The 25,923-nt window shown below is 40.8% G+C and overlaps 1 protein-coding gene across 9 annotated transcripts in view; it reads left to right on the top strand.

The window, feature by feature from the left end:
- myt1lb (myelin transcription factor 1-like, b) overlaps nt 1-25,923 on the top strand; it is a 145,194-nt gene that overhangs the window by 108,211 nt on the left and 11,060 nt on the right. For 4 of the 9 annotated variants that reach the window (XM_088087434.1, XM_088087433.1, XM_088087432.1 and 1 more), the window contains 10 exons: nt 4,348-4,438; nt 5,686-5,793; nt 7,539-7,765; nt 8,372-8,658; nt 16,919-17,149; nt 21,004-21,125; nt 21,632-21,694; nt 22,447-22,515; nt 24,606-24,668; nt 24,867-24,950. In XM_088087434.1, the coding sequence (XP_087943560.1) occupies nt 4,348-4,438; nt 5,686-5,793; nt 7,539-7,765; nt 8,372-8,658; nt 16,919-17,149; nt 21,004-21,125; nt 21,632-21,694; nt 22,447-22,515; nt 24,606-24,668; nt 24,867-24,950 (1,345 nt within the window). The remainder of the gene's footprint in view (nt 1-4,347; nt 4,439-5,685; nt 5,794-7,538; nt 7,766-8,371; nt 8,659-16,918; nt 17,150-21,003; nt 21,126-21,631; nt 21,695-22,446; nt 22,516-24,605; nt 24,669-24,866; nt 24,951-25,923) is intronic. The other 5 variants (XM_088087436.1, XM_088087439.1, XM_088087435.1 and 2 more) reach the window with 5 other exon arrangements.

Below are 25,923 nucleotides of genomic sequence, written 5' to 3'. Positions count from 1 at the left end.
GGTACTGCGAGGGGTCAGACAGGTCACAGCTGCACTTCTCTCGTGACCTTTTGCATGGGGCCGTGGCTGTGCTTGTGGATTGCCTGCTTAGTGTGCCATGGTGACAAAGTGGGGAATGAGGCCTTGGTGATGTGCAAATAGTGGCAATGCAGCAGTTGCTGGAATGGTCAAGAGCTGTCAATCAGTGGCTTACTTGACTGCATGACACTTTCTCTTCCACTAGATTGACTGACAGTGATTGAGAGCATATGATAATTCCTCCACTGTTGTTGGTCTCATCATTCTCCACAGCATGGTTTATTATTGAAAGTGTGACTTCTAAGAAAAGGTCAAATGCCATGTTTTCCTATTTCGTTAATTTGTGTAGCGTTTGAAAGTTAATTGAGTCTCAACATTATTTTTTAGCAAAAACTTGAGAATGCTCACAGACCTTGATAACGCCGAGCCTGCGTCAGTCATCCATGCCATAAACCCCATTCATTTATTTATATTCTTTGCTCAATTAAGTTCTGTTGAATGGAAGGGCTGTATCATATCTCGGAGCCACGGATCAAGTGAAGTGGCAATAAACATTAGCCTTGAATGAATAGTGAGTTTTCCCATTTGAGATTTCACCCCAGCCATTTAGTCTCATTCACCTTGTGCAAACTTCTCAATAAAAGTCCCTTTACATGTTTCATTAACTGCAGCATGAAAATCAAGTTATGATCTGTCATGACCCAGACTGCAATCAAAATAAAAGAGGGTTTTAATAATGGCAAAGAAATTAGTTACCATTAAAGCGAGGCTTGTAAAGACCAGCAGTGTCACAGATGACTCTTGTTCTGCCGAGCGCCGCTCACACAAAGGTCTCTAACCTGAGATTGCACTTGTCTCCCAGAAATCTGAAATGACTCAGAGCAGCTGACCTTGACTGGGATCAAGAGCCCCAAAATGGAATTTGGAATGGGCTTGAATTGATTGTCACTGGAGATTTTGGAATATGATGTCTGTGTTCCTCCTCCTGTTCCTCACTTGTGTTGATCGGGCTGACTTTTGGGGGAAATGATACCACTATTACTGCACAGGATGCTTTGGATCACAAAAAGTTCTCTTCTTGATCTTTGTGGCATCGTCTTCAGTCATTCTTCCCTGACATTAAAAGGATACTTGAGAGAGAAACACACACACACACACAGTCTTGTTGCTGCTAAAAGGTGACCTGCTTTAGGTGGCTGGGGTTATCGCTGGGTCTCTGCATTATCATCCACGTATCAGCCAGTCGCTAGGTTTCTGTCAATATGTGGTCGATCGTCACATTCAGACTCCTTGCTTTATGTTTTAACCATGTCAGCATGTCCATATGGTGTTTTTTATATGCTACAGGATGGGCGGGATTTTGATTTCAAGTGTGGGTGAACACAGTTAGGCCCCGTGTCCACTAAAGCATTTTTTCCCAGCTGAAAATGGCAGGCGGGCCAGCTGAGAGCACTTTGGTAGCACAGCTTTTTTTTTCAGTTGAGAAACATTATTCGTGTCTGGTTGCTATGATACAGAATATGCGTGAAAGTAAACATGTCGGCACAAGGTAGAGAACTTGCTCAAGCCAAGAGGAAGGCTGAAGCATACAGGGAGAGACCCTCCGGTCTGTGTGGGTTCATGAGAGGAAACATATATTTATACACAGTATATTATCAAATTTCCCCTCCATTGCTGTAATTCAGCATTTTTTCATGTATTCGCCCCTCCTCCACTCAGACTAGCGCAGTGTTTTTACCCAAAGTTGAACATTTTTAAACTTTTGGCGTTCTGGGAAAAAAAGCCCAACTGGCACTCAGCACGGAGTAGACGCTCAGCACCTTGCCTCGCTGCTGCAGTTTGTAGTACAGCATAAATAACTCCGTTGCAAAGCATTAAAAACAAAACGCTTGCCTCGAAACGCTTTGATGGACACAATCTCTTTGTACAGGCTGAAATTCTCAAAAGGGCTTAAATCTTCCAGATATTCCTACCCATGTAAGAACAATGCATGACCATATTTTTAAATACAAAGTTGATTTCTTACTTACCTTACTTAATGTTATATATGATGGCATGTTGGCACAGTTCACGCCATCACATTGATAAGGATAATTTGAGCAAAAACAACAAAGGTCGTGATTGATTGATGATTTTCGTGGTAATATATGAAAAAAGTTTGAAAAAAATTACTGCTTAGATCTCTTTTGTACTTTTAGAGATACGTAAGTTAAAAAAAAAAACATTTCAACTTCATTTAACCCTATGGAGCTTAAGATTTCAAAATGTAACTCCTCTTCAGTGTTTAAATTAGACACTCCAGGGTCTCACTAAAATAGATACTGTCACAATATTTTTCTACTAATTTTGTAAATTCTATTTAGCTTTTAAGTCATTCTCATTTTTCCATTCATTCTTAAATGCAATTGTTAACATAGCTTTAGTTTTCAGACTGTAAAAACTAAAGCGGTCCAGTACTGCCATCTCAAAATGGTGAGGGAGACGTGTCCTCTGTGTCCCCCCTTAAATTACGCCCCTGTTACACATGCTCAGCAGAACAAGCAGTCAATGCAGAGCATTTTTGCTTTGGAGCTGCAGTGTACCAACAACAGTCTCAGAAACATGGATTTAGACTTCCAGGGTCTGTTATGTCGCAAACCTAAAGAACCGATCCTAAACCATTACAGCAAGCCGAGGGGTATCAGGTGAAGCCAGTTAGCGAATCGACATTTTGCAAGGAAGTTTCACTTTCACTTGAACTTGTCTTAGCAGGGGATCGGGAACAAGCTTCATCTAACATTAGCAGTTAGCTGTTTGATAACGCAGTCAGGCTGAAGGCTCATATTATCTGTTAGAGTTTACAAGCAGAGGTTAGTGTGTTTGATGAGCAGAGTCGAAGGTGAGCGGGTTGTCGAGCTGCAGGCCAGCGGATGAGGGGCGGGGCTAATTTGTATTCATAGATCCATGCATACTTAATGAGGCAAAGGTGTAGAGTCATATCTAAGAGAACTTCTAAATGTGTAATTTTGATGAACAGAGATGAGTTTTTCGGGGTTTAATCAGTGCCCGGAGAGGAACTCAAAGGTAGAGAGGAGTCCATGTCACACATGTAGCTGCCTGTGGGGAGGATTCAGCTATGGGCAAGTCTCTCTCCACTATTAACACATTTGCTGTACTGAATGGACAATGTATTATTAATGTAGTGGCTTCATTTAATTGGGAAATCACACAGTGCAACCAGACTGTTCCTTGGGAAATGTGAAAAATGACGATTAAATTATATCTCAAATTCATTAATTCCCTTTCCTGTTTGCTCAATGTGGCTCTTTTCTGTAGAATGCTAAAATATTTAATCAGCTCACATGGGAGTCTTTGTTTTGTCTTTAAAGTGAATTACCTTTGTAACATGCAAAGCGTTTGGAGCCACATTGCTTCCTGTTTGCTGCCTTGTATTATCCTTTTTTTTTCAGCATCCCTGTCGTTCGACGTGTGCCCACTGAATCAGGCGCAGCGCTTTAATGTCTTGCCATTCTCGCTGTGTCTTTGCAGAGGGCAGGGCGAAACTGGGATATGCATAATGTATTGGCTTGTGGCATGTTGAGGTGGCAGGCTTTGTCCAATTACCTGCACCGAAAGCCAATTAGTATGTAAGGGAAGGAGGATGATGAGGGGTTAAGGTTTAAGGGGGTGATAATGATGAAGCTGGTGCCGATGGGGTTTGGCCCTGCGCGCCACTGATTTCTAGACGACCCTTCCCCGCGCCCGCGCCTGCGGTGCTCCAACGGCTCCTCTCGGACATCCATAGATCATTAATCTAATTGGCTGGTTGCCGAGGGGATCTGAGACAGTTATGGACTGTTTTAATGGTAAATGGTATTGAAGACCGCGCTCTCTACCCTAACAACGTACGGATGATAACAAAGCACACTCTATCAGGGTGCTGTATTCCGTGTGTCTGCTTCTTCCATTGATTTCAAGGCTCATGTTTTGCATGATTGCTAGCTGTTGGTTGCTCTGCTCTCTGCATGCCCAAAATTTCGTTCCATTTCTGCCTCTTGCTGGCTTTGTCCTGTTAAACTTAAATGACATCTTTTTATTCATGACTGTCCCTATTCCATGAATACTAATTTGAAAGGCTGGATAAGTGGAAGCAATATGGTGGGAAACCTTGCCTGCCCTCTCAAACTAGTGTTCATTAAAATGAAGAAGAGGTCATTTGGGTTCACACAGGCTCATTTCTTAATGATGTTTATAATGCCAAGCTCCTCACACACTAATAGAGCTGGTGCGCAATTGTAAGGGGCTCCTAACCTTCCCTGTCTTTCACTCCTGTCTCCTGTCTGCGTGAAGTTGTGGCTATGTATGAGAATGTTCTTAAGTGTCCTACGCCTGGCTGCACGGGACGTGGCCATGTCAATAGCAACAGAAACTCCCACAGAAGGTAAGTGACAGCCTGCCCGTGTGAAGCTGGCACCGTCCATGTTGCATCCTGTGTTTTTTCACCGTGGGACTTCTTTTTAATGATGTGTTCTGAATTTTTTTTCACCCTCATCTTTTTGTTTAGTTTTTGTTAAACCCATATTTTTTGTGTCTTTGCAACACATTAGTTGTGTGTGTATGGATAAATACAATGTTATAATTTTGTGTAGAAGAGAATAATCAAAGTAGTTCAGCTGCTCAACAATCCCGCATTTAACCGAGCCTGATTAGAATGCAGCAATTCGCACCTTCCCCGGCATTAATCATTTATCAGCTCAGGGCGAAAAAATGGCATCTATCAGGTGCAGGTTTGGAGGGAGAAACTGAAATAGCAGGGCGCCGTTGCCAGTGCTGTCAGACGGGGCGAGGTGACAGTGAAAGAGGAGTGTCACCCACAGCAGATGCTCAGGGAGTCGAGCATAGCAGCAGCCATTAGCACCTTTCTGCCACTCAGCCAGGGTGACAGGAGAGGTGCAGACCTGGGAGGACCAGAATGCTTCCATGCTGTGCTCAGTGACACGGCTGCAGCGCAAAATAGGCACGCACATGGACAAACTTTCACTTCTACTAGAAAGAGCTGATATAAACCCCCGTACACTGCCGCACACTTCCAGACCCAATACACACTCTCATACCTGCACACAGTCATGCACATCCAATGACAGGTGCTCATAAACACAACTCTTTACTGGCTTCAGGCCATTGTCAAAGATAATTTTTTCACTGCGGCCTGGCACACCGCGGTTGACAGACTGGATGGAGAATAATAGGGGTTAAGGATAACAACATGAACTTTTGTCACATTTGGTCAGTTAGTTGTCAGGAGGAAGTTTTACAGCCATAAATGCTGTTGGAACATATTGTAGGTGTTGTAGATCCCAAGTGTATGTGAGTGTGTGTGTCTTGTCAGCATGTGTTTGAAGGAAATAAATGCACATTTTTATGTGCATTTGTCCATGTGGGAATATTTATTCTGAGAATTATCTCAAGCCGTTCAACCAGAAACATGCAAGCTGTTGCCGGTTTTAATATAATTTTAAGTGTTAAAGTGATGAAAATGAGTGATTTAGCATTTTAAGCAAATACTTAAATGTAGTCAGGTATTTTCAAAACTTGTAGACATTTTAAACCTTGCACATTCATGTAACATTTCCACTTATCAAAATCTGCGAGTTCCAATATGCAGCTTCAGTCGCCTTCTCATTTCAGTCTGTCAGGATGTCCCATCGCTGCAGCCGAGAAGCTGGCCAAAGCCCAGGAGAAGCACCAGGGCTGCGACGGCCCCAAGTCCAACCAGGCCTCTGATCGAGTCTTGAGGTAGGATTCACTCTTCACTTTCATATTTATCACATATAATAAGTTCTCTGTTGGAGCAGCCCAGAATAAAATGTTGGCATTCTAACTTTCTGCAAACTACTGGTATGTTGCATTTGGACTTTTATATCAACATTTCTAAAGTGACGTACTTCGAGATTGTGTGTATATGAGCTGAGAGCAGGGGGAAAAAAAAACTTTTCACTTGTGTTTTTTAGTGACCAAAGCAGATATTTATTTAATTAGACATGCAGGCATTTTCAGCAGTTTCTGCTGACAAAACCATACTATATTTTTAAAAAGACATCAGGACATTTCCACCAATGTTTTTGACAACAAAACTGGGATTTTTTTTAGGACATTTCCTGCTGTAATTTTGCTACAAAACAGACATCTTTAATGTGACACTTGGACATGTCGAGCAGTGTTTTTGACGACAAAACTGGGTATTTTTTTAATGAAATAGCAGGACTTTCCAGCCATGTGTTTGGTGACATGTCAGGACTTTTTTAGCCCTGTATGTGGTGACCAAAACACGTATTTTTTAATAAGTCAGAACATTTTCAGCCATGTTTGTGGCAACAACACAAGGTATGTAAAAGCCAAAATGTAATCTTTTAGTCTACCCTAACCAAGTCATTTTTGTAGCTATACCTAACCACGCATTAATCACAGTATTGTCATAATATAAAATTGAAATTAAAATGTAACGAGTTTCAAGTTTAAACATATCCATTACATATCCATGTTTTGCAAAACATAGAATGCCAGCATTTTTTTCTGGCAATTGGGTTGCTTGGAGGTAGCCAAAAAATGAAATGCAAAGCACATAGAATAGATATATGCTGTTGTATAACCAGCTTCTAGTGCTAATCAAGTCAATATATGTTTGATGTAAAATAGGTCAGCCACTGAAAGGGCATGCAAAGATGTATGTTGTATGAAGATGTACTGGCTATAATATGGTTTAATATGTGCCAGGTAGAGAACTGTTATTTAGTCATGTTGGAATGTTTTTTTCTTTTGTTCCCCTGGATTTTGTGAAGCTGTTGAGATTTTAAGTCTCCCCTTTTTGTTTTATGTTTATGTTCCTCTGTCCCCTGAGAATACTTCCAAGAGACTGCATGTTCATTTCTGCGCTCACTATTGAAGGCAAATCGTTTTATTAGATTCTAACAAAATTGGCCTCATTTATCATGGCGAAGGCAGAGCTTTTTGAATGAGAGTTTCTTTGATAGTCATGAAAATGCTATGATGAAAAGTCATAAGCGATTGTAAAATTTATATTTATATCTAAACGGAACATCAACAGCACACGGTCTTACATTTCATTTCTTCGCGGTCCTAGATTGAGGATATAAATGCATATCAAATGATAAAAGCACATCACAAGTATGCAAGTGTAATAAAAGAAATGTGGAAATTCAATTTTGACTGTTTTTTATTGACCAGACAAAAAAAAAAAAAAAAAAAAAAACACTTGTAGCAGGGATATTTTTCTGTAAAGCAAGTGGAAGAAAACATCCATGTAATGGTGTATAAAAGGGAAACCCCACACCCCGAACCACCCCACCTTTATCACCCACCAGCATCATCCTCCATATTCTAATCCTGGAGTTTTACCATAACAGTCTGCCCCTCCCTTGCATCTGCCCATTTTTTAACCAAACCCCAAGTTCCCTCTCCTTCCCCTGGGCAATGTTGAGTGCCTCGGTCCAACTTCCACCCCCTCGTCATTTATTTTCCAGGCCTATGTGCTTTGTCAAACAACTGGACTATCCACAGTATGGTTACAAGAACAATGTTTCCACCAGCACGCCCCGCTCCAACCTGGCCAAGGAGCTGGAGAAGTACTCCAAGACCAGCTTCGACTACAGCGCCTTTGACGGCAGCAACAACCACCAAGTGTACGGGAAACGGGCCATCGCACCCAAAGTTCACGGACAAAGAGACACCTCCCCCAAAGGATATGATGGTACTACATTACAGCCAGATAAAATTGGTCACATTTATTTTCACTAGACATTCCCATGTCAACTTTTTCATTTCTCTCACGGAGAATTTAGTGTTTCAAATGATGATCAAGATTTAGTAAATTCGTCACGAGATTATGAAAAGATTCCTCTGAGCTGTATCAAACATAAACATTTCAGTGGCACAAGAGTATTTTTCTGAATCTTCTGATGTGGCATATTCATTTCAATTTGGATAAGATTCTCTATTAAAATGCCAAATTTAATAGACCTTTTTTTTCAAGGCTCTGTTTTATTCATGCAAAGACTGTAAAACTTTTGCAGAGAGTTTTGTGAAATAAGTTCACAATATCTTTCAGAAATCCCAAAGTTTGCAGAATTTGGCAGGTTTGCAGGGCCAGGGTAGAACTTAAACATACAAAACCTACTTTTTCGGTGATATACTGATTGGTAAAGACACCTGAACTTAACTCACTCACCATTATGAATGGAAATACAATATACCTGCTTTATAAATCACCTAAAGCTAAATAATTCATCACTTGTGGGTATTTATCCAAATAATGAAGCCCTCTACTCATTCTGAATTTCTTTACCGCGGCCCACAGCCAAACGTTACTGCAAGAACTCCAGCTCGGCCAGCAGCACCACCAGCACCTACGCTCCCAGCAGTAGCAGCAGCAGCCTGAGCTGTGGAGGTGGAGGAGGGGGCGCAGGAGGAGGCAGAGGGGGCGGGGGCAGCAGCGCCAGTAGCACCTGCAGCAAGAGCAGCTTCGACTACAGTCACGACATGGAGGCCGCCCACATGGCCGCCACGGCCATCCTCAACCTGTCCACGCGCTGCCGGGAGATGCCCCACGGCATGGGGGGGAAGCCCCAGGACCTGTGCTCGCAGGTAGGAGGGAGGAGGAGGGAGCATTACCAGGGTGTCTACAGGTCCTTAAAGTCGTCTTTAAATGTCTTAAATTCAGTTTGATCATTAATAATGGCTTTAACAAGTCTTAAATTTTAATTTGTGAGTTCTTAGTTGCAGCAAACATTGTATCTAATTTAATTTATCCATCTTTTAATTTTCTTTTTTTGTCAAAATTGGTCAAGTTTAGCTGTGTGAAAGTCACATTTCTGATTTAGCAAATGATTAAACCTACCACTGAACCTAATACTTAAAAAATGCACTTACCTGCTGGCAAAATGTAGATTAACCGCACTCACTCTGATATACATATTTCAACAAAAAAACCTTCCTCTGCAAGGGACCGCATATACACTCCTTATATTTATACTTCCCTGCTATGCTTTAATAAGACTAAGATGATTTGTCCAAAAGTCAGTCTTAAATTTGGTTAAAAATCATGTTGAAAAGGTCTTAAGAAACATTATATTTAAATGGAAACTACACTGATTTGTAAAATTCATATGTTTTTGCTATATGTGTTATTGCTATACTCTCTCCCAAATGAAAAGAAAAAGAATAAAACTCACAAGCATCATAGTCATAGGCTGTGTTGGACAGCAGCACATTACTAGTAGAGTGTAACAGTAATCGCATGACTTTTTCCATTAACAAGTTGTGTAATGAATGGCTAAAAACAATTTTAGTCATAATGTTAAACTTATCCCAGAAAGAGATAACAATGAGACGCCTATTCGAAGTCTGAACTTTGAGGAAAAAGATGCAGTTACACATTTTGTAGGGTGTAACGAAAAAGTAATATGAGTAGTGTAATGAGTTACTGTTGCTAGGGAGTAATAATTAAAGTACTAAATTTACTTTAAAAAAGAGTAAGTAGTAATGGGTAATACATTTTTTGGAAGAAGCCCAGCATTTGAACAGATTGAACTTTCCTAGGCCACAGAAATAACATATTCAAATTCTTAATTTAGGTCACGTTCGCCTTTAAGTGTCTGATACCTGTACACACCCTGATTTCATGTTTTACATTTTGTCTCCTAAATGCCAAAAAACACTCCAAAAGCGATATCAGCAGGTATATTCCAGGTTTAGGTTTGGTTGAGCAGGGCAGTCTGATTTTTGAACTGAAGTCACGCACATCTCCTGATCTGACACCGCAGCCTCACATGCCTCTGTACTCACTTCACCTTTGTAAGACTTTGGCCCCCTGCTGCAGTCACAACAAAATCCACTGACAGATTATCTCTGTGCGTCCTTCATTATACTAATGCTGGCAGTGAGAACTGACAAAGATAGGGAGATCTGAGCTGCGCGCATCACACGTACACACACACACACGCACACACACGCACATTCCATTAAAGATCCGGGGCTGTGTCTTACACTCAGGGCTCAGCAGGGCAGTTTTTTATTTTCCGTCTGGGGATCAGATAGGAGCAGGACGAAGCGCCGTTTGACACGGCGTGAGCCCAGTGTGTCATTTCTGAGGAGATAAGGTGACGGTGTTTCTGTATTATCTGCACCCGGATGCTGAGCTGGAAAATGGGGGCCAGAAAGAGAGCGCACAGCGGAGGGCTAATGCTGGCTTAATGCTAATGTTGACAGCGGAGACTGCCAGAGAATGAGAGCGAGGGTGATAGAATTGAAAATAAAGGAGAGCGAAGAAAGCCTTTTTTGGTGGGAGGTTTCTAAATGTCACAATGCAGGAGGAGAGGAGAGGAGAGGAGAGGAGAGGAGAGGAGAGGAGAAGAGAAAGGTACTGAGGAAGAGAAGGGAGGGCAGAGTTAAAGAGAGGGGAAGGATAAAAGCCAAAAGCAACGTACTTCCAAAGAAAAGTGGAACGGAATAAACTTGGCGGGAACAAACGCCTGCAGCAGTCAGGACTTCCTCTGGTCCTACCTCATTTCATTGTCTGTCCTTCTGCTTCGGGGCCAGACGAGCAGGATGCTCTCAGGGCAGGATGGGAAGACGGGAGACTTCAGAGGAGTTCTTTTTTTTTTTCTTCTCCTTCTTCTTCCTCTTTCATCTCAACACCTCACCTCGTGGCACACACTGTTCCTTTCTACGTCTGAATGAAACTTCACACACACATCTATTCTCGCCTCCTTGTTTTTTTTTTTTTCAGCCCGTCTATCCGCCTGTTTCTATTTCTCTCAGTCTGCTCGTTGAATTTATTCAGGCAAAGTGTAATTTTCTCCTCTAAACCTCTGAGATTGTTTCATTTGAATAACTGATCAAGGCCCGATGAGGTAAGACTCAGCGGGATTTTACAAGAAATCAGCAAAGATTATAGAACAACCTGGAAGAAAATCTGAAGTTGAATAGCAGAGCAGTATTTTTCTTCTTTCTAGTCTCAGTAGTCGTAACTAAAATATCAAATCTCAGGTTCAGAGCTGAATGGCGTGTGGAGTCAAGCAGCTCTATTTAGTTACGGAAACATGTCTTTAAAGGACAATACCTGTTTTTTTTGCATAAATTTGTAATTTTAAAGCAAGTCGTGATTAGTACATTTTCAACATTTTCAAAGCCATCCTCTACTTTTAGCTTCCATGCAGGTACATGTACCCTTCCAAATTCCAGAGCCCCCAAACCTGTTTGAGATAGCTGATTAATCGCAACCAGCGTCATGTCTATGCTTTGCTCTGCCTTTATTTTTGTCAAATTATTATTGGGTTGGGTTCCACTGACACATTTTACACAAATTTGTCTGCATCACACGGAGAATTCTGTTTCACATACATGACAAATTTAACAATCTAGTATTAATAATAAACAACTGCAGTGCACCACTTAATTCAGCTTCATCACCCTCTTTAACACACAGTGTCTGACATACATACTGTATATAGGCACATTGCTGTAAGACACACAGTATTATTCCTCATTACAATATAATATGAAAGGTTTTTACATTATCCTTTTCTTATATAGGTATTTATGTAATTTATGTATTTTATATATTTTAATGACATACTTTATAATATGTCATTAAAACACATTTTCTTGAAATGACTCAATACCAAATTATTCCACTTTTATAAGAAATTTTTCTTGTAAAGCAGGTACAGGCTGCACACACTGTCTCGATCTTTTTCCTGTTGTAACATGTCAAACATGCCAATTTATCAAGTTATTACAAGAAAAGTTTGTTTTAACTTTATGTGTGTATTGATAAGAACATTTTGTGATTTAACAAAATAGTAATGTGTTGTTATAAAAGTTAAAAAAAACAAACTTTCATTCATATTACGATAAAGGATCAATATAATGAAAATTAAGCAGATTTTATTCGCCATGGTGGCCACAATATATTGCTGCTTGGATTTCAAATAATCCAATTCCTATTCCAGTGATTTCAATTTAATGCCATTCAAAGGATAACATTGATTTGTAAAAGGTAAGATTTTAATAGCAGACTGACAAATGTAATGCACACTTTGTCCAATAACATAATATCACTGTCGACATAGTATCATCCCTCAAAGACATAAACAGGCATGAATGTTTGTTAAAGGGACAATTACATAATACAATACAATACATTCTTCTCTTGCCTGTTGTGCTGTTTTATTGATCTAGATTGTTTTGGTGTGAGTTACCGAGTGTTGGAGATATCGGCCATGAGTAGATGCACTCTTCCTCCTGTGGTCTGATACTGTCAGTGGGTGTACCTTGGTAGAAAGAAAATAGTTCCTACATGAAACTGCTCACAAGGACTCTGGATTGTCTCGAGTAACCAGGTCATTGTTTTTGGAAAGAGACATTGCTGTTGAGTTTTTCAATTTTTTTCTTTTTTTTTTTTGGTGCTTTGAGCAGCACAGGCTGAGTGCCATCTCGGTCCATTATATTGGAGTCAAGGCCGACATCTCTACCACAGATATCTCCAACACTCAAAACAATGTAGACTGATAAATAGCACTACAAGTAAGACGAACTGTCCCTTTAAGTTGGGAAAACAGTTCCGTTTTTGACAAATAGAGAAGATGTTGAGCACAATGAAAGAAAGAGCCAACAAAGCAAAAGAAAAGGCCAGAGAGGAGGACAGAACATGATGCTGGTTTTATTTTAAGATCTGGAATAGGTGGGCAGAAGTAATGCGGCGAGAATAAGCAAGTGACCTCTTGCGCTCCAGACCTCCTTCTCCCAGCATCTCCATGGCAACAGAGGTCAGGGGTAACTGGAGGGCCAGAGTGAGAAGGGGTGGTCTCTAATCAAGGAGGTGGGATGCATCTTCACACACCATCCGCGTTAATTGGATATGAAGGGGTGGGTCACGTTAATTGGACGGTGATATACAGTACAATGGCTGATAAGGAGCGGGGCTGAGCATATTCACAGGGACAAGACGTGGCAACACACCACAAGATCAACTCCTACGCATGTTGACCTTTATTTTACACAGACTTTTTCTATTGTTCTTACTCGTCATCTGCTTCCTTCTCTGTCTCTTTCGAGCTCCTAGCAAACCTGCAGTTGAACTTTTACTCCAGTTTTAACAGTGAGAGTGTGCTTGATAGAAGCCGACACCCACATCATGGAGTAACATCAGCTGACAGTTGTGTAGACAGGTGCTATTGTGAAAGCTCAGCTTGTGCTGTGGCTGCTCCGGCTCATAATGAACAGCCTTTGTATTTAACACCCCATCATCTTTGAGTTTGTCTTTCCTGATACCCAAATTTTTTTATAGTGCCTTTTATTATTCATACCGAGACTAATGACCCAGCAGTAATATTTTTTTTCAGCCCTTTATTTTTTTGACTATTTTTAAGTCTTTGGTTCAGTTCTTGCTGCATTCATTCTATGCTCAGTCCCAAATCTTATCACCTCGTGCGTTTGAGTCAATGTGCGTCACAGAGGTTTCGGCTTCAGACACCAGGAGAATCCACCCCTAGGGACACTGTCGGCTGGAATCAGCATTAGCGCAGGCTTTCCTACTCGTGAAAGGAGGATGAGGAGGAGAGGGGGGAGGAGAAAAGGGAGTCAGAGAGAGGAATGTTAATGAAAGCAAGGACACAAACACATGCCTACCAAAACATCAGCATCATGGGTGTGGCATTCTTTTTGGTTGATACAGTATGTGCCAGATGTATACTGAACAAAAATTTAAGCAACACTTTTGTTTTTGCTCCTATTTTTCACAGGTTTAAGTTCAAGGGGGTTTTTTTAATGTTAAAAAAAGCACTTTATAGATGTGTTAGATGTAAATATTAGTCACCGATTAGTTAAAATTCATATTAGTGAGATTATCTGCCTGGCTGATATTTGGCCTTTTGCCATTTATCTGTATCAGCTTTTTACTTTATTGATCATTAATAAATCAGTTGATCAAAAAGTGCAAAGAAAGTGTCAGTATGGGACGAACTTTAACTTTGCAAAACCTCAGGGAACTATTTTTATTTATTTATTTTTAATTTAAATTTTCACTTGGTTCATATATAAAAAGAGTTGCTGGGAACTTGCTGTATATGATGTTGAACATTTCAGTTTTGATCAAACATTTGCCAAAGGCATTTAAACAAAGTTTTGTGCTGGAGTTTGTTATACTCTAAGTATTAACAGAAAGATTTTTATTTTTACTGTAAATGCATACCAGTGTCAAATATCAGTTATCGCTCTCATTAACTCATAATCTGTATCGGTAACATCCCTGAAAAACAATATCCGTCGACCCCAATTAGTGACAACTTCTCCTTTTCCAAGATAATTCATCCACCTGACAGGTGTTACAGATCAAGATGCTGATGAAACAGCATCATTACTACACAGGTGTGCCCTGGGATGTCACAGTAAAAGGCCACTTTTGCACTTTGATCACAGCACAGTGCCACAGATGTTATGATGGAGTGTCATTGGCATGCTGACTGCAGGAAGGTCCACTAGAGCTATTGCCTGTGAATTGAATTTATTGCTATAAGACATCTCCAGTGTCGTTTCCCTGAATTTGGCAGTACATCCAACCAGCCTCACAGCTGCACATCTCAGTTAACTGCTGACTAACGAGTGTCAGGTCACAACCCGGGTGAGGATGACGACGAGCATGCAGATGAGCCTTCCAGAGATGGTTTTGACAGTTTGTGCAAGCTTTTTGTTGCATCAGCTGTTCGGGTGGCTGCTCTCAGACGATCTTGTGACGTATTTATGCTCCCTTTACATTCAAAAATAGATCTGTCCATTTTAAACATAGTAATCACCCTCATACTGCCATGCATCTTTTATGTTGGCATAGATACTGCCAATGAAATTGACTATAGGACAGAATCAAAAGATTAACACAATGACAAATGGGGCGAAGGTGGAGGAGGTAAATATTAAATCTTCTGAAGGGCTTTTTGCTTGAGTGAAGTACAATCTCAATCAAAAACTATAAAATGCAAGTCTCCTTCAAAAACAATTCAAGGCACACTTTAGAGTTTGTGCAAAAGTTAAAGCACCTTTATTTACATGGCAGTATAGTTTAAACTGACCAATGTTTTGTGACTCACAGGACTTCATCAGGGTCTTTGTCTGCTGTTTGCTGCTGGAGGAGGTAATATTGTACTTTTCAATGGAGGCAGCAAATGGAGACAGCAGAGGTCTGTGTGGCCATTATATACATCCTGACATATGTACAGAGAATTCTTTTCACTAAATATTACTATATGTTATTATAGATAACAGTTTTGTTCCATTCCACCATTATTGAAATTTCTTAGTCATCTCCCACCGTTGTATCTCGCTTGAATTACGCTATACTGCCCCCACGATCTCCGGTCATTCTGCTCTGTTTCATCTGTAAGCTCTCAGTAAACAAATACAGACAAAATGAAAACAGATTATGGACAAAAGGCTACGTCGTTATGTTGAGCATAAATGAGCCCTTACAGGTGCAGACACCAGATGTGGACATCCTGAGCTGGTGAGGTTTCACGTGATCTGCTGCTGGTTGGATGTACCGCCAAATTCATTAAAAAAAGGTTTATGGTATTAAGAAAAATATTCAGTTCATGGGCAAAAGCTCTGGTGGACGTTCCTGCAGTCAGTGTGACAATGTAACACTCCATCTCACATTTAAGAGGCCTTTTACTGTGACCAATTCAAGGCACACCTGTGTTACAATGATACTTTTTCATCAGCATCGTTTTAATGTTCAACTGTCAAGAGGATGGATTACCTTGGAAAAAGAGACAGATTTTAACAAATTTACAACCAAAATTTGAAAGAGATATATCGATTGAGTGTATAAAAAGGTCTTACATTTTAAACTTAAAAACCTGTGAAAAATGGGAGCGAAAACAAAAGTGTGGTGCAGATTAAATAAAATGCATGCTTGTGTAGATGTATAGATACAAAGAAAAACTCAGGAGGCAAAGTGGATGCTTTAGTGAGCAGTCAGTCTTGTTGGATGTGGCCCACTTTGTCCCAGAACACAGTATAGTTCTGCCTCTATTTTTGGGATTGCAGCAGTCTAGTTCCAGCCACTGCTGCTCATCACTGCTCTCAACCGCACCCCTAACCCTCAGCCCTGGCCCTGGCCTGCCCCCCTGTGATGTCCACTCACATTAGGCTCTCACACACACACACACACACAACACAAAGTCATGCACACACACCCTCCTGACTGCACAGAACACAGCAGAGACCAGAGCGGGATGGAAGGAAAGAGAGAGAAAGAGAAAAAGGAGGGGTTCACAGAGGGATGCACTCGTCCTTGAGCACTGATGACCTCTTCTTCTTTTGACCCTCTTACGAGCGTCACACTATGTTGCTATTGTACACCGCAAGTGTCTAATGTTTCATCCGAGACAGACTTGGGCAAAAAATACTAATAAATCAGAGTATTGTTTCAGGTATTTGAACTGCAGCTGTTCTTGATCTATCTTTCCAGAAATCTGAAAAACTTCAAAAGTGAGCATATCACTGGAGGAGCTGAAAATTCAAGCACTTTTCATGTACTTCTTTAGTATTCACCGTGTACTTAGCTACTGTTTTGCCCAGCTCTGATCCCAGAATATGGATATGTTTGACTGCTATTTAATTCAGAAACTCTCACTCTCTTTTATCCCCTTCTCTCCATCCCTGCCTCCTTATGTTCTGTGCATCCTTTTACCCTTCCTCATAATCATCTTACTGAAAACACTCAACACGCACACACCCATCTCTTCCACATACACTGAACTGACTTTACCCAACACACACACACACACACACACACACACACACACACACACATATGCATGCACCAAAAACCACATCCACTTTCCAGAGCCCGGGTCTAGATGTTGATGAGAACGGTACGTTGGACCTGAGTATGAGCAAGCGTCTGTGCAGCGGCGGCGGAGGGGACTCGGTGCTCACCCCTCTAGAGCCCATGTCCCCCCAGAGGCAAGCTGCCCTGCTGGGCTCCCGCTGTTACGGCATTGGGGACGCCGCCGACTGCTGGGACCTGCCTGTAGACTACACCAAGATCAAACACATAGACGAGGACGAGAAAGAGGTAAAGGAGAAAATTACAAGGACAAATGTTGAAAATTCACTTGACCACTAATTTCTGGTTGTGGCCAGATATGTAATATGTTATGTATCATTTTCTCAGGATGGAGGGTAGATTGTTGCCTAAACTTAATCAATATGTATCTTTAAATAATAGTCTGTCACCTTAAAAATGTAGATTTTTTTAAAGGTGCTTTGTGAAGCACATTTTGTCATTATTCTTATTCATATGAATATTTCATTTAATCCATTTAGGCAACCAAATTGTCAGAAGGAAATTGTACGTTTCTGCAAACCACAGCTTATGCTTATCCTATCAATGTCTTTAAAGGGACATCATATATGACCTCATGTTGTCATCTGGAGGTGAAGGGAATGGTTGATGGCGTGTCACATGATGCCTGACAACCTGCTGACCACTGTTCGAAACTGACAAATCTGGGTTTTCTTCAGCAAATCATATCTGTTTTCCAGTGACTTCTTAGGCCCAAACATGGGTGCCTTTTAGTCACATGGGATTTTTTTTTAGCATTTATGAGCCACCAAATATTTTTTTTAGAAATCCATTGCTTGTCCATGTGCTTTTTGGCACCAATGGTGGATGTTTTTTAGTGATCTGTGTTCTTCCACCAGCCTATTAGTCCCCAGATGTGGGTTTTTAGTGACCTATGGGTGTTTTCCAGCAGCTTATTACTCCCCAGATGTGGGTGTGTTTTCAGCAATCTGCTGCTGTGTTTCCATTGGCTTTTTAGGCCCTAAAGGTGGGTGTTTTTTAGTGACCTATGGGTTTTTTCCAGCAGCTTATTACTGCCCAGATGTGGGTATTTTTTAGCAACCCATTGTGTTGTTTCCATCTGCTCTTTAGGCACAAAGATGACCTGTGAGTGTTTTTCTAGCAGTCCTATTAGTCCCCAAATGTGGGTGTTTTTAGTGGCCTAGAAGTGTTTTTCAGCAGTATTTAAGCCCCTGGACATGGGTGGTTTTTAGCAAACCAAGGCTGTTGTCCTGTAGCTTATTTGCCCCTAAATGTGGGTGTTTTTTAGCAACCAATTGCTGTGTTTCCATCGTTTTTTTAGGCACCAAATGTGTGTTTTGTTGAGACCCATCACTGTTTCTCCAGCAAGGATCGTGTCACAAAAAATTTAGTTTTTTTTCCCTGAGACATCACTGCTTCCAGGATTGTGCTCCCTTATGCTGATATTTCAAGCCAAAATATGAGATTTTACTATCCATAACCAAGAGTTTCTTGTACCTAAACATAACCATGCGTTAATTACAGCTTTGTCGATATGTAAGTTTCCATGTATCTGCTATATAATAACATGCAAATTTAATGTATCCGTGGTTTGCAAAAATGAACAATACCAACATTTTTTTTTCCCAGCAATTGGGTTACATAAGGCTACTGTCCTCTCTGCCTGGTCCATCACATATTCCATTTCCTTTAAGATGTTCATGACGATACCAGGATCGTGACTGAAACGATGACGCACAATGAAGACAAGAATAAAGCCAAGGGATGTGATGCTGATGATAATTGCAAAGCAGTAGTATATGATATTTTGTGGTTTTGGAAGCTGATAGACAGTACAGTTGGCATGCGTTACTTATACTGTCTGTTCAATGTGTCCCAGCCCAAATCATTTCCCTCCGAGCCATTGATTCAACACAGTGTCTCCAAGTCAAACATTTGCATTGCCGCCTGATTGTCTTCTAGGTTTCTTACCTCCCCCGTCTTACTCACTGTTTGGAATCATTAGAAAGTCATATTAGGGATTTTTGAGGGAAACCTAATGAATCTGCATGTTAATTGATGTCAGCATTGCCATGCACAGAGGTATCTGCTCTGTTTGTATCATGCTCCCCGCATGCTGGCTTTCTGTTTTTACATTTCGCTCTTCTCCAAAATGAATTATGCAAAGTAGCACCTTGGGAGGGAATCGGAATAGCTCATCTCATCAAAGAACTGCTGGAAATCAATGCACCACTGCTGGGTGCGCCTGTCGGTGTGTGTGTGCACACAGGCGCATGCATGTGCAGTACATGTGCCTCTGTTGGTGTGTGTGCAAGATGTGAATATTCATATGAGCGTGTGTACCCATGTCTCTTTGGGAGTGTGTCTGCGCGTATATGCGAGCTCCATCCCTAGCCTACTTTCAGCATCTCTGTACGTATGCATGTGTCGCTCTCCTTCCTGTCTGCCTCTCAGCCTGCGCTCCCTTTAATTGGAGAAGCTCGCTGGCTGACCCAGCATCACGCACTCCGAGACAGCTTGAGCGCCGGATAATTTGGGCTGTATCTGGACCTGTCTCTTTATGGGCATTACTGTACATAACACTGCGAGCAGGGAAGAAAGGAAAGGGGATTTGCATCAACAGCCGTCGTGCCCTGGCTGCATGCACTGCAGACAAAGCACAGCCCCACATAACACAGCCAGCAGCGGTCTGACACTGCACCGCAGTGCCATCTAGTGACCGACTGCTGCATTACGCGTGTACAACCAGCCAGCTCCCCGAATGTTCTGCTCTCACACAGAAATGCTCCATGAACATGTACTAACAGACGAATAAGCACACACACACACACACACACACACACACACACACACACACTGTTCATTTGGCACTGAGTCATTATTTCCTCCCAGGGATTCTATTTTCGAGCTCTGTTAGACTGACAGGTGAGGCTCAATAGTCACACAGGCTCAACCATTAGCATTCAAATTGTCAAGGCTCTATGGTCTGACAGGTGTGCGTGTGGTGTGCGTGTATGTGTGTCTGAAGAAAAAGAGAAAAAGTGGTTAGGAGGGAGAAGGAAAAAGGCTGTTTATTAGAAACTCTAAGATGTGAGTTTCATCATGTGCCGCTTAATTAAATGTAGAGCCGAGCAATATGTCAGTGTTGTATCTTGATATGAGACTGGGTATCATCTTAGATTTCGAATAATAATTATATTGTAAGTGTTGTCTTTTTCTGGTTTTAAAGGTGCAGTGTGTAGGATTTTGTGGCATCTAGCAGTGAGATTGCAGATTTCATGTAGGAGAGCTACAGTGGCCAACGCAAAACACAAAAAGTGAATGGCCCTCATTAAAGTCATGTGTTTAGCTAGAGCTGAATTATCCACAGGTGTCTCTTCCTCTCCAAAACAAATTGACCATGCCTAAGCATGATCTATTAAAACACTGAATAAAGCATTTTCACATTTAATCTTTGTTTTCCTGACGCCGTCATCATGGAGGGACTGCTACCCTTGGTTGCCTGCACTAAAATACACAGACAGCCTTGTCTAGAGCTTCTGTTTGGTTTGTCTGTTCTGAGCTACTGTAAAAATATCATTGCAGACTATACGTGGAAGAGAATGTGATCATTATCACATTATCATTATCATTATCTATCTCTTCTGAGGTAACAAAAACCCAACAATTACTATTATTCCTGATGATTACAAACTAATAACAACATAGTTATGCATGTTATAACCGTTTCTGCCAATGATGCCCCAAAATCCTACACACTGGTTTTACTTTACTGATGGTTATGAAATTCTATTTGTGGAAGTATTTTGTTAAAGCATGAATAGTCAACTCTACAGTATCATTACAATATCGATATTGAGGTATTTGGTCAAAAATATTCTGATATTTGATTGTTTCCATATCGCCCATCCCTAATGAAATGCATTCTAACTTTCAGATTGTCAAGTGTATGCATTGTATGTGTATGAGCAAATGTATAACAATAGAGGGAAAAAGAAAGAAGTAAACCTCCTTATCATTCTCTCTTCTCCCTTCTCTCCCTGTCTTCCTCCTTCCCTTTGTCTCTTCTTTCTCTCTCTTCCCTCTGTTCTCCCTCAATTCAGCCGGACGACCTGGACCCCTTCCATGACCTGCTGGAGGACCGCTCCTTCACCACAGATGTGAACATGCCGAGCCCCAAGCCCAAGTATATCCAGTGCAAGGAGAGTAAGAAGGACCTGATAACGTAAGAGCCCTCCTACTCTCACCAGCGCCCCAGTGTTCCTCCTATCCACCTGACCCCACTGGCTTCTCCCCACCCACGCTCTGCTTTCCCCCTTCACCTTATTGCTTTCTTTTGTTTTTGTCCTTCTCTTTACTCCAGTTGACCTCAGACAACCACCACCCTTTCTCTCTCCCTTCCCCATCCCGTGCTGCTGGCTCTGCTATATGACTTTTATTTAACAGCTTTATCCATTTGTCCACACTGATCTCAGAGCCGCTAGCTTCCACCAATGCCTCTTTTGATGCTTTATCTTTATAAGACAGAACACTAGTTGTCAGTATCATGCCACATCAAGTGTAGCTGTATCTCAGAAGCACAATATTTTTAAGAGACAGTGAAGCTAAACTGGAAACAATGAAAACCAACAATGGAAAAAAAAATCAGAACAACCCCTTTTTTTCTGTAATTTTCACATTTTCTTCTCCTTCCCTTTGGGCTTATAAATCTGTCTATTTTTCCGGTGGCAGATGTCCCACACCGGGGTGTGATGGAAGTGGTCACTTGACGAGCAATTTCGCCTCACATCGAAGGTGTGACTTCCTTTTCTCCTGGTGGATTCTTAGTCTATTTCTCTTTATTGTTTTCAGCTTACCTCGACTATGCTGTCAAACACCTGTAGGCAGAATGTCTCTCTCTTTCTCTCTTATTTGTTAGCCCTTTGACTATTGGCAACTTGACATCCTGAAACAAGGGTATCATGAAATACAGAAAGACTAATTTAATTAAAGATTGGATACATGCTAATTTTTAAGCTGAACCCAGGGATAAAATTATTTCTCAATGGGCCTGGTGTAAAGCCTTCTAAGCTGATGTTATTCAGTCCTCCAGGCCCTTCCCACAGTGCAATGCAGACTAAGCATTTACCATTCACAGTGAGACTTACGCAGAATTGTTGAGTGTTGCAGTGTGAGGTGAGTCTGTGAGGACTGAATGTTATCAGTCCGGAGGCTGCACATGGCTGCACCTACATGAAAAAGCTCACAAATCCAACTTGTTTTTGGACACAACACCATCTGCTAATTTGAATTTGCATGCACCAAAACAAGACCTCCTTTTGACATATGCACACAAATACTCAGAGGGTTAACTTAAATCAACTCCCTGCACTTGCATCATGGCTTTTTTGCATTTTCCTGGTTGGTGTTTTATGTATGCATGTGTTTGTAAATGTCTGAGTGTATAGACGAGTGCAGTCTGAGAGATGATCTTGTGTTTCAGTGGTTTTGGGGGGGGGTGACTCGTCATTCTGGTGTAACTAATGTTCCACTGGTGTATTTTTCAGTCTCTCAGGTTGTCCTTTAGCTGATAAAAGCATTCGAAGTATGCTGGCCAACAACGCGCAAGAGCTCAAGTAAGGCGTGAGATGATTCACTCATATATGTATGATTTGTATGTCTTGCTCATTCTGCCAAGGTCAACCTTATTAGTGTTAGTGCGCATAACTGCCAAAAGCGGTAATGAAAAGCACAGTAAGGATAGAGACGATGGGCTGCTTATATATGGAGTCATGGAGCTTTATTTCACTGCTTTATAGGGATGGCTATTTTAAGTCTGGTGATTTTTTTATATGTTTATTTTGTCAACAGACCAACCGTTTATTGATCCTTTAACAAGTATTCTTAGTAGCATATACAGTATAAAAATCTGTCCTCTGTACCATTGAGCTGCACTCTTGTCCAAAAACTATTAACATTCTCCTTCACTATCATGACCACACACACTACCATTTATTTTGACTAAATCCAACACACACCATCCCCGAATACTCACTAGCACACTATATGTAAATCAATATCCTGCTGAAAATAGTCCCTTAACAAAATCATTTCCTTTAGATTGAATATGTTTGCTAAAAACTTTAGTGCCCAGCTGTTTCGGGAATCTCTTAAGTCTTTTTAATGAAACTTTATAGTATATTCATGACCTGTTTTAAAGATTTACGTCTTACGTAGCGACCCACGGGAGTGCCAAAGACAGGTCAGGGAAGGTAGAATGGACTAACAGACAGTTTTGGTCTTTTCATGAAGAAAAATATTTTAAAAACGTGGCTTCTACATTATGCATTATTGAAAACCAGTGTGTTAAATACAGTGAGACACAGGGCTCTCAGACACCACAATTTAGCCTTAAATTCTCATTTTTGAGGGGTTAAAATTTAAACTAATGAATTTATATTTTTTTGTTCCGTCAAGTTAGTTTAATTTCTTGAAGAAACTGACAATAAACAGGCAGCAAATGTACTGTATATTCAAAAAGTCCTCCAACTGATACGACTACATAGGGCGTTTCTTTCTACATTCTAATACAATCTATAGGAACATTTCCTAAATTAGCATCAACACATCCTCATACATAAACAACCAAATAGGTCATCTTCCAAAGTTACATTTTTACCCATTAGCTGTCACTGTTTTAAACACATTGGCACCAGAACTGCTTAATTAGGTTTAAGGCAAAAAATTCAGTTGGTTTGGTTTTTGCACAAAAGTGCATGGCTTGGGTTAGAGGAAGTTTATTAAAAGAAGTACGTTTACATAACGTATGTATGTGTCCCAAGTTAAACCACTTTGACACAATGTTGATTTTTGCATTCAGACGGGACACAAACAGCGGCTCCTGGGTCAGAGTCCTGTATTGTTGGTCTTTTTTTTGACCCATCAATTCAACCCAGCCTCTTACTTTTTTATTCTATGTCACTTGACCTCCTCGTTTGCTCCCATGATAATTACAATGGCCACTAGAGGCTGCTGCCTAACTAATACATATGAATCTGGGTTGTAGATACGATGATTGTACAAATTACCTGTGGGGTTGTTTTTTGGTGTCATAGGTCCTAGCATGGATTATACTTGAATCACCTGTCACAGTTGTGCAAATATAAATATATATGTATATTGCTGAATTGACACATAATGTAACCTCCAGTGTCTCTTCTTTATATTCAAAAAGTCTAATTATATAAAAGTCCATACTGGATAGTTTTGATTCATCCAAAGAAAAAATATTTTTAAATAGACTTCAACCAGATGAATAAAAATAATAGTGCTTGGGCTACATACCATCTGTGGACAATGTATGTTCACTTTTATTTGGAAGGTAATTTTTGAAAAGGCCATCACATTTTTTATTGTTTTATTTTTATGATTTCACCTTTTTTTCCCCCCACAAAATATAGGATGTTTAATTATATGGTGTTGTTGTTGTTCCAGCCCACCACACATAACACAAGACCCCTACAGTTTGTCGTAGTGTATTTTACACTCTAACTATGAACATAGTGAGGCGAATGTTTTGGTCTCTGTTGTCATATTTAATAGACAATAGACATGATAACAACAACCGTAGATGCTATAAATGATGCTCACAATATGGGGTATATTATCCTCAAGATGCTGCGCTTTTACTGTAGACCCTGAGCCCTTTTTGTGTTTTCTGCCCCAGGTGCCCGACACCAGGGTGCGATGGTTCGGGACATATCACTGGCAACTACGCCTCACACAGAAGGTACAGCACACATTCTGCATGCAGGAGCCATTTCCTCTCTTTTCACAGTACTCTTTCTCTTCTCTGTCCTGCATATATCATAAATGGACCTTAAGTCAACTTTACTCTGCTTCTACTTTCCTCCCCTTCTCTCTCTGTCTCACACACGCACCCACACACTGTATGCTTCCACTTTGTAACTCTGTCATTTATCTGCAGTCTCTCAGGGTGTCCGCGGGCCAGGAAAAGTGGGATAAAGATCATCCACAGTAAAGAGAACAAGGAGGACCAGGAGCCTATCAGGTACAGTACAGACACTGATCATCACTCTTCTGTCTGCCTTTAAAACCCTGAAACTGAGACCCCTCCTCCTGCTGCCAAAACTACTCACTATTCACTGCCTACTTTACATTTCTCGTGTGAAAAATACAACGCATAACATATGATTTCATTTTGTCTGTTTTAATATGAGGAAATAAACTGCTTAAATGGGAACAAAAGCAATATGCTGTTTTCTAATCAGTACATTATTCTTTGACAAGCACTGATGCGAACAGGAGTAAATCAGTATTAGCTCTGACAAGACAAATGCGGTATTAGTGTAAAGTTTTAGCCCAAATCTGAAGGTGCAGAAGAAACTTCAGAAGAGCAAGGTTGTAGCAGTTTAGAGATTCTGCAGTCTCTGGTGAACTCCTGCAGACACACAGGTAAGGAAAGACAGAGCGGCGAGCAGAGAGGGAGAGATAGAGGCAGAAAGAGATTGATTGGACTCTACCTAAATCCCACAATGGGCTTCTCTGGCCTCAGCCCTGCAGCTGCATTGATTTCTCTGGTGGTGCAGAGCACAAATAACACACTTTGGCCATTCTCGATCTAACCCCAATCATTCTGTTAGATTCTGAGGACAGTTTGCCACAGGTAACCTTGTCAGTGTGCTCTGATGACATTAAAATATCTTTGAAAAATATTTTGATTCACCATTTGAGGTTTGAAAACTAGTAAGGAACTTCAGGAGATAAGTAAAGTCTCTTGGGTTCAGAGGACGATATGGTGTTTGTAACTTGTAAATGAAATCTATAAAATCCATAGAATGAAGCGTACTAAATAGTCACTCTAAATTAAATGCTTTTCTTTTTTTCTGTAGTATTGAATGTAAAGAGGGTAAATGAACTTCAACTCTTGATCTTTCAAATATCCCTCTTTGGATTAGGGATGATGACATCATCTTTGTCACTCTTTCCCTTGATCTTGTTATGCTCAGGAGGGTCAGTAATCT

This window comes from Plectropomus leopardus, chromosome 14 (assembly GCF_026936395.1).
Source record: "Plectropomus leopardus strain MGB_pleo_1.0 chromosome 14, ASM2693639v1, whole genome shotgun sequence".
Lineage (NCBI taxonomy): Eukaryota > Metazoa > Chordata > Actinopteri > Perciformes > Serranidae > Plectropomus > Plectropomus leopardus.
The sequence above is the reverse complement of the archived record's forward strand: the minus strand, read 5'-3'. Positions and strand labels throughout refer to the sequence as shown.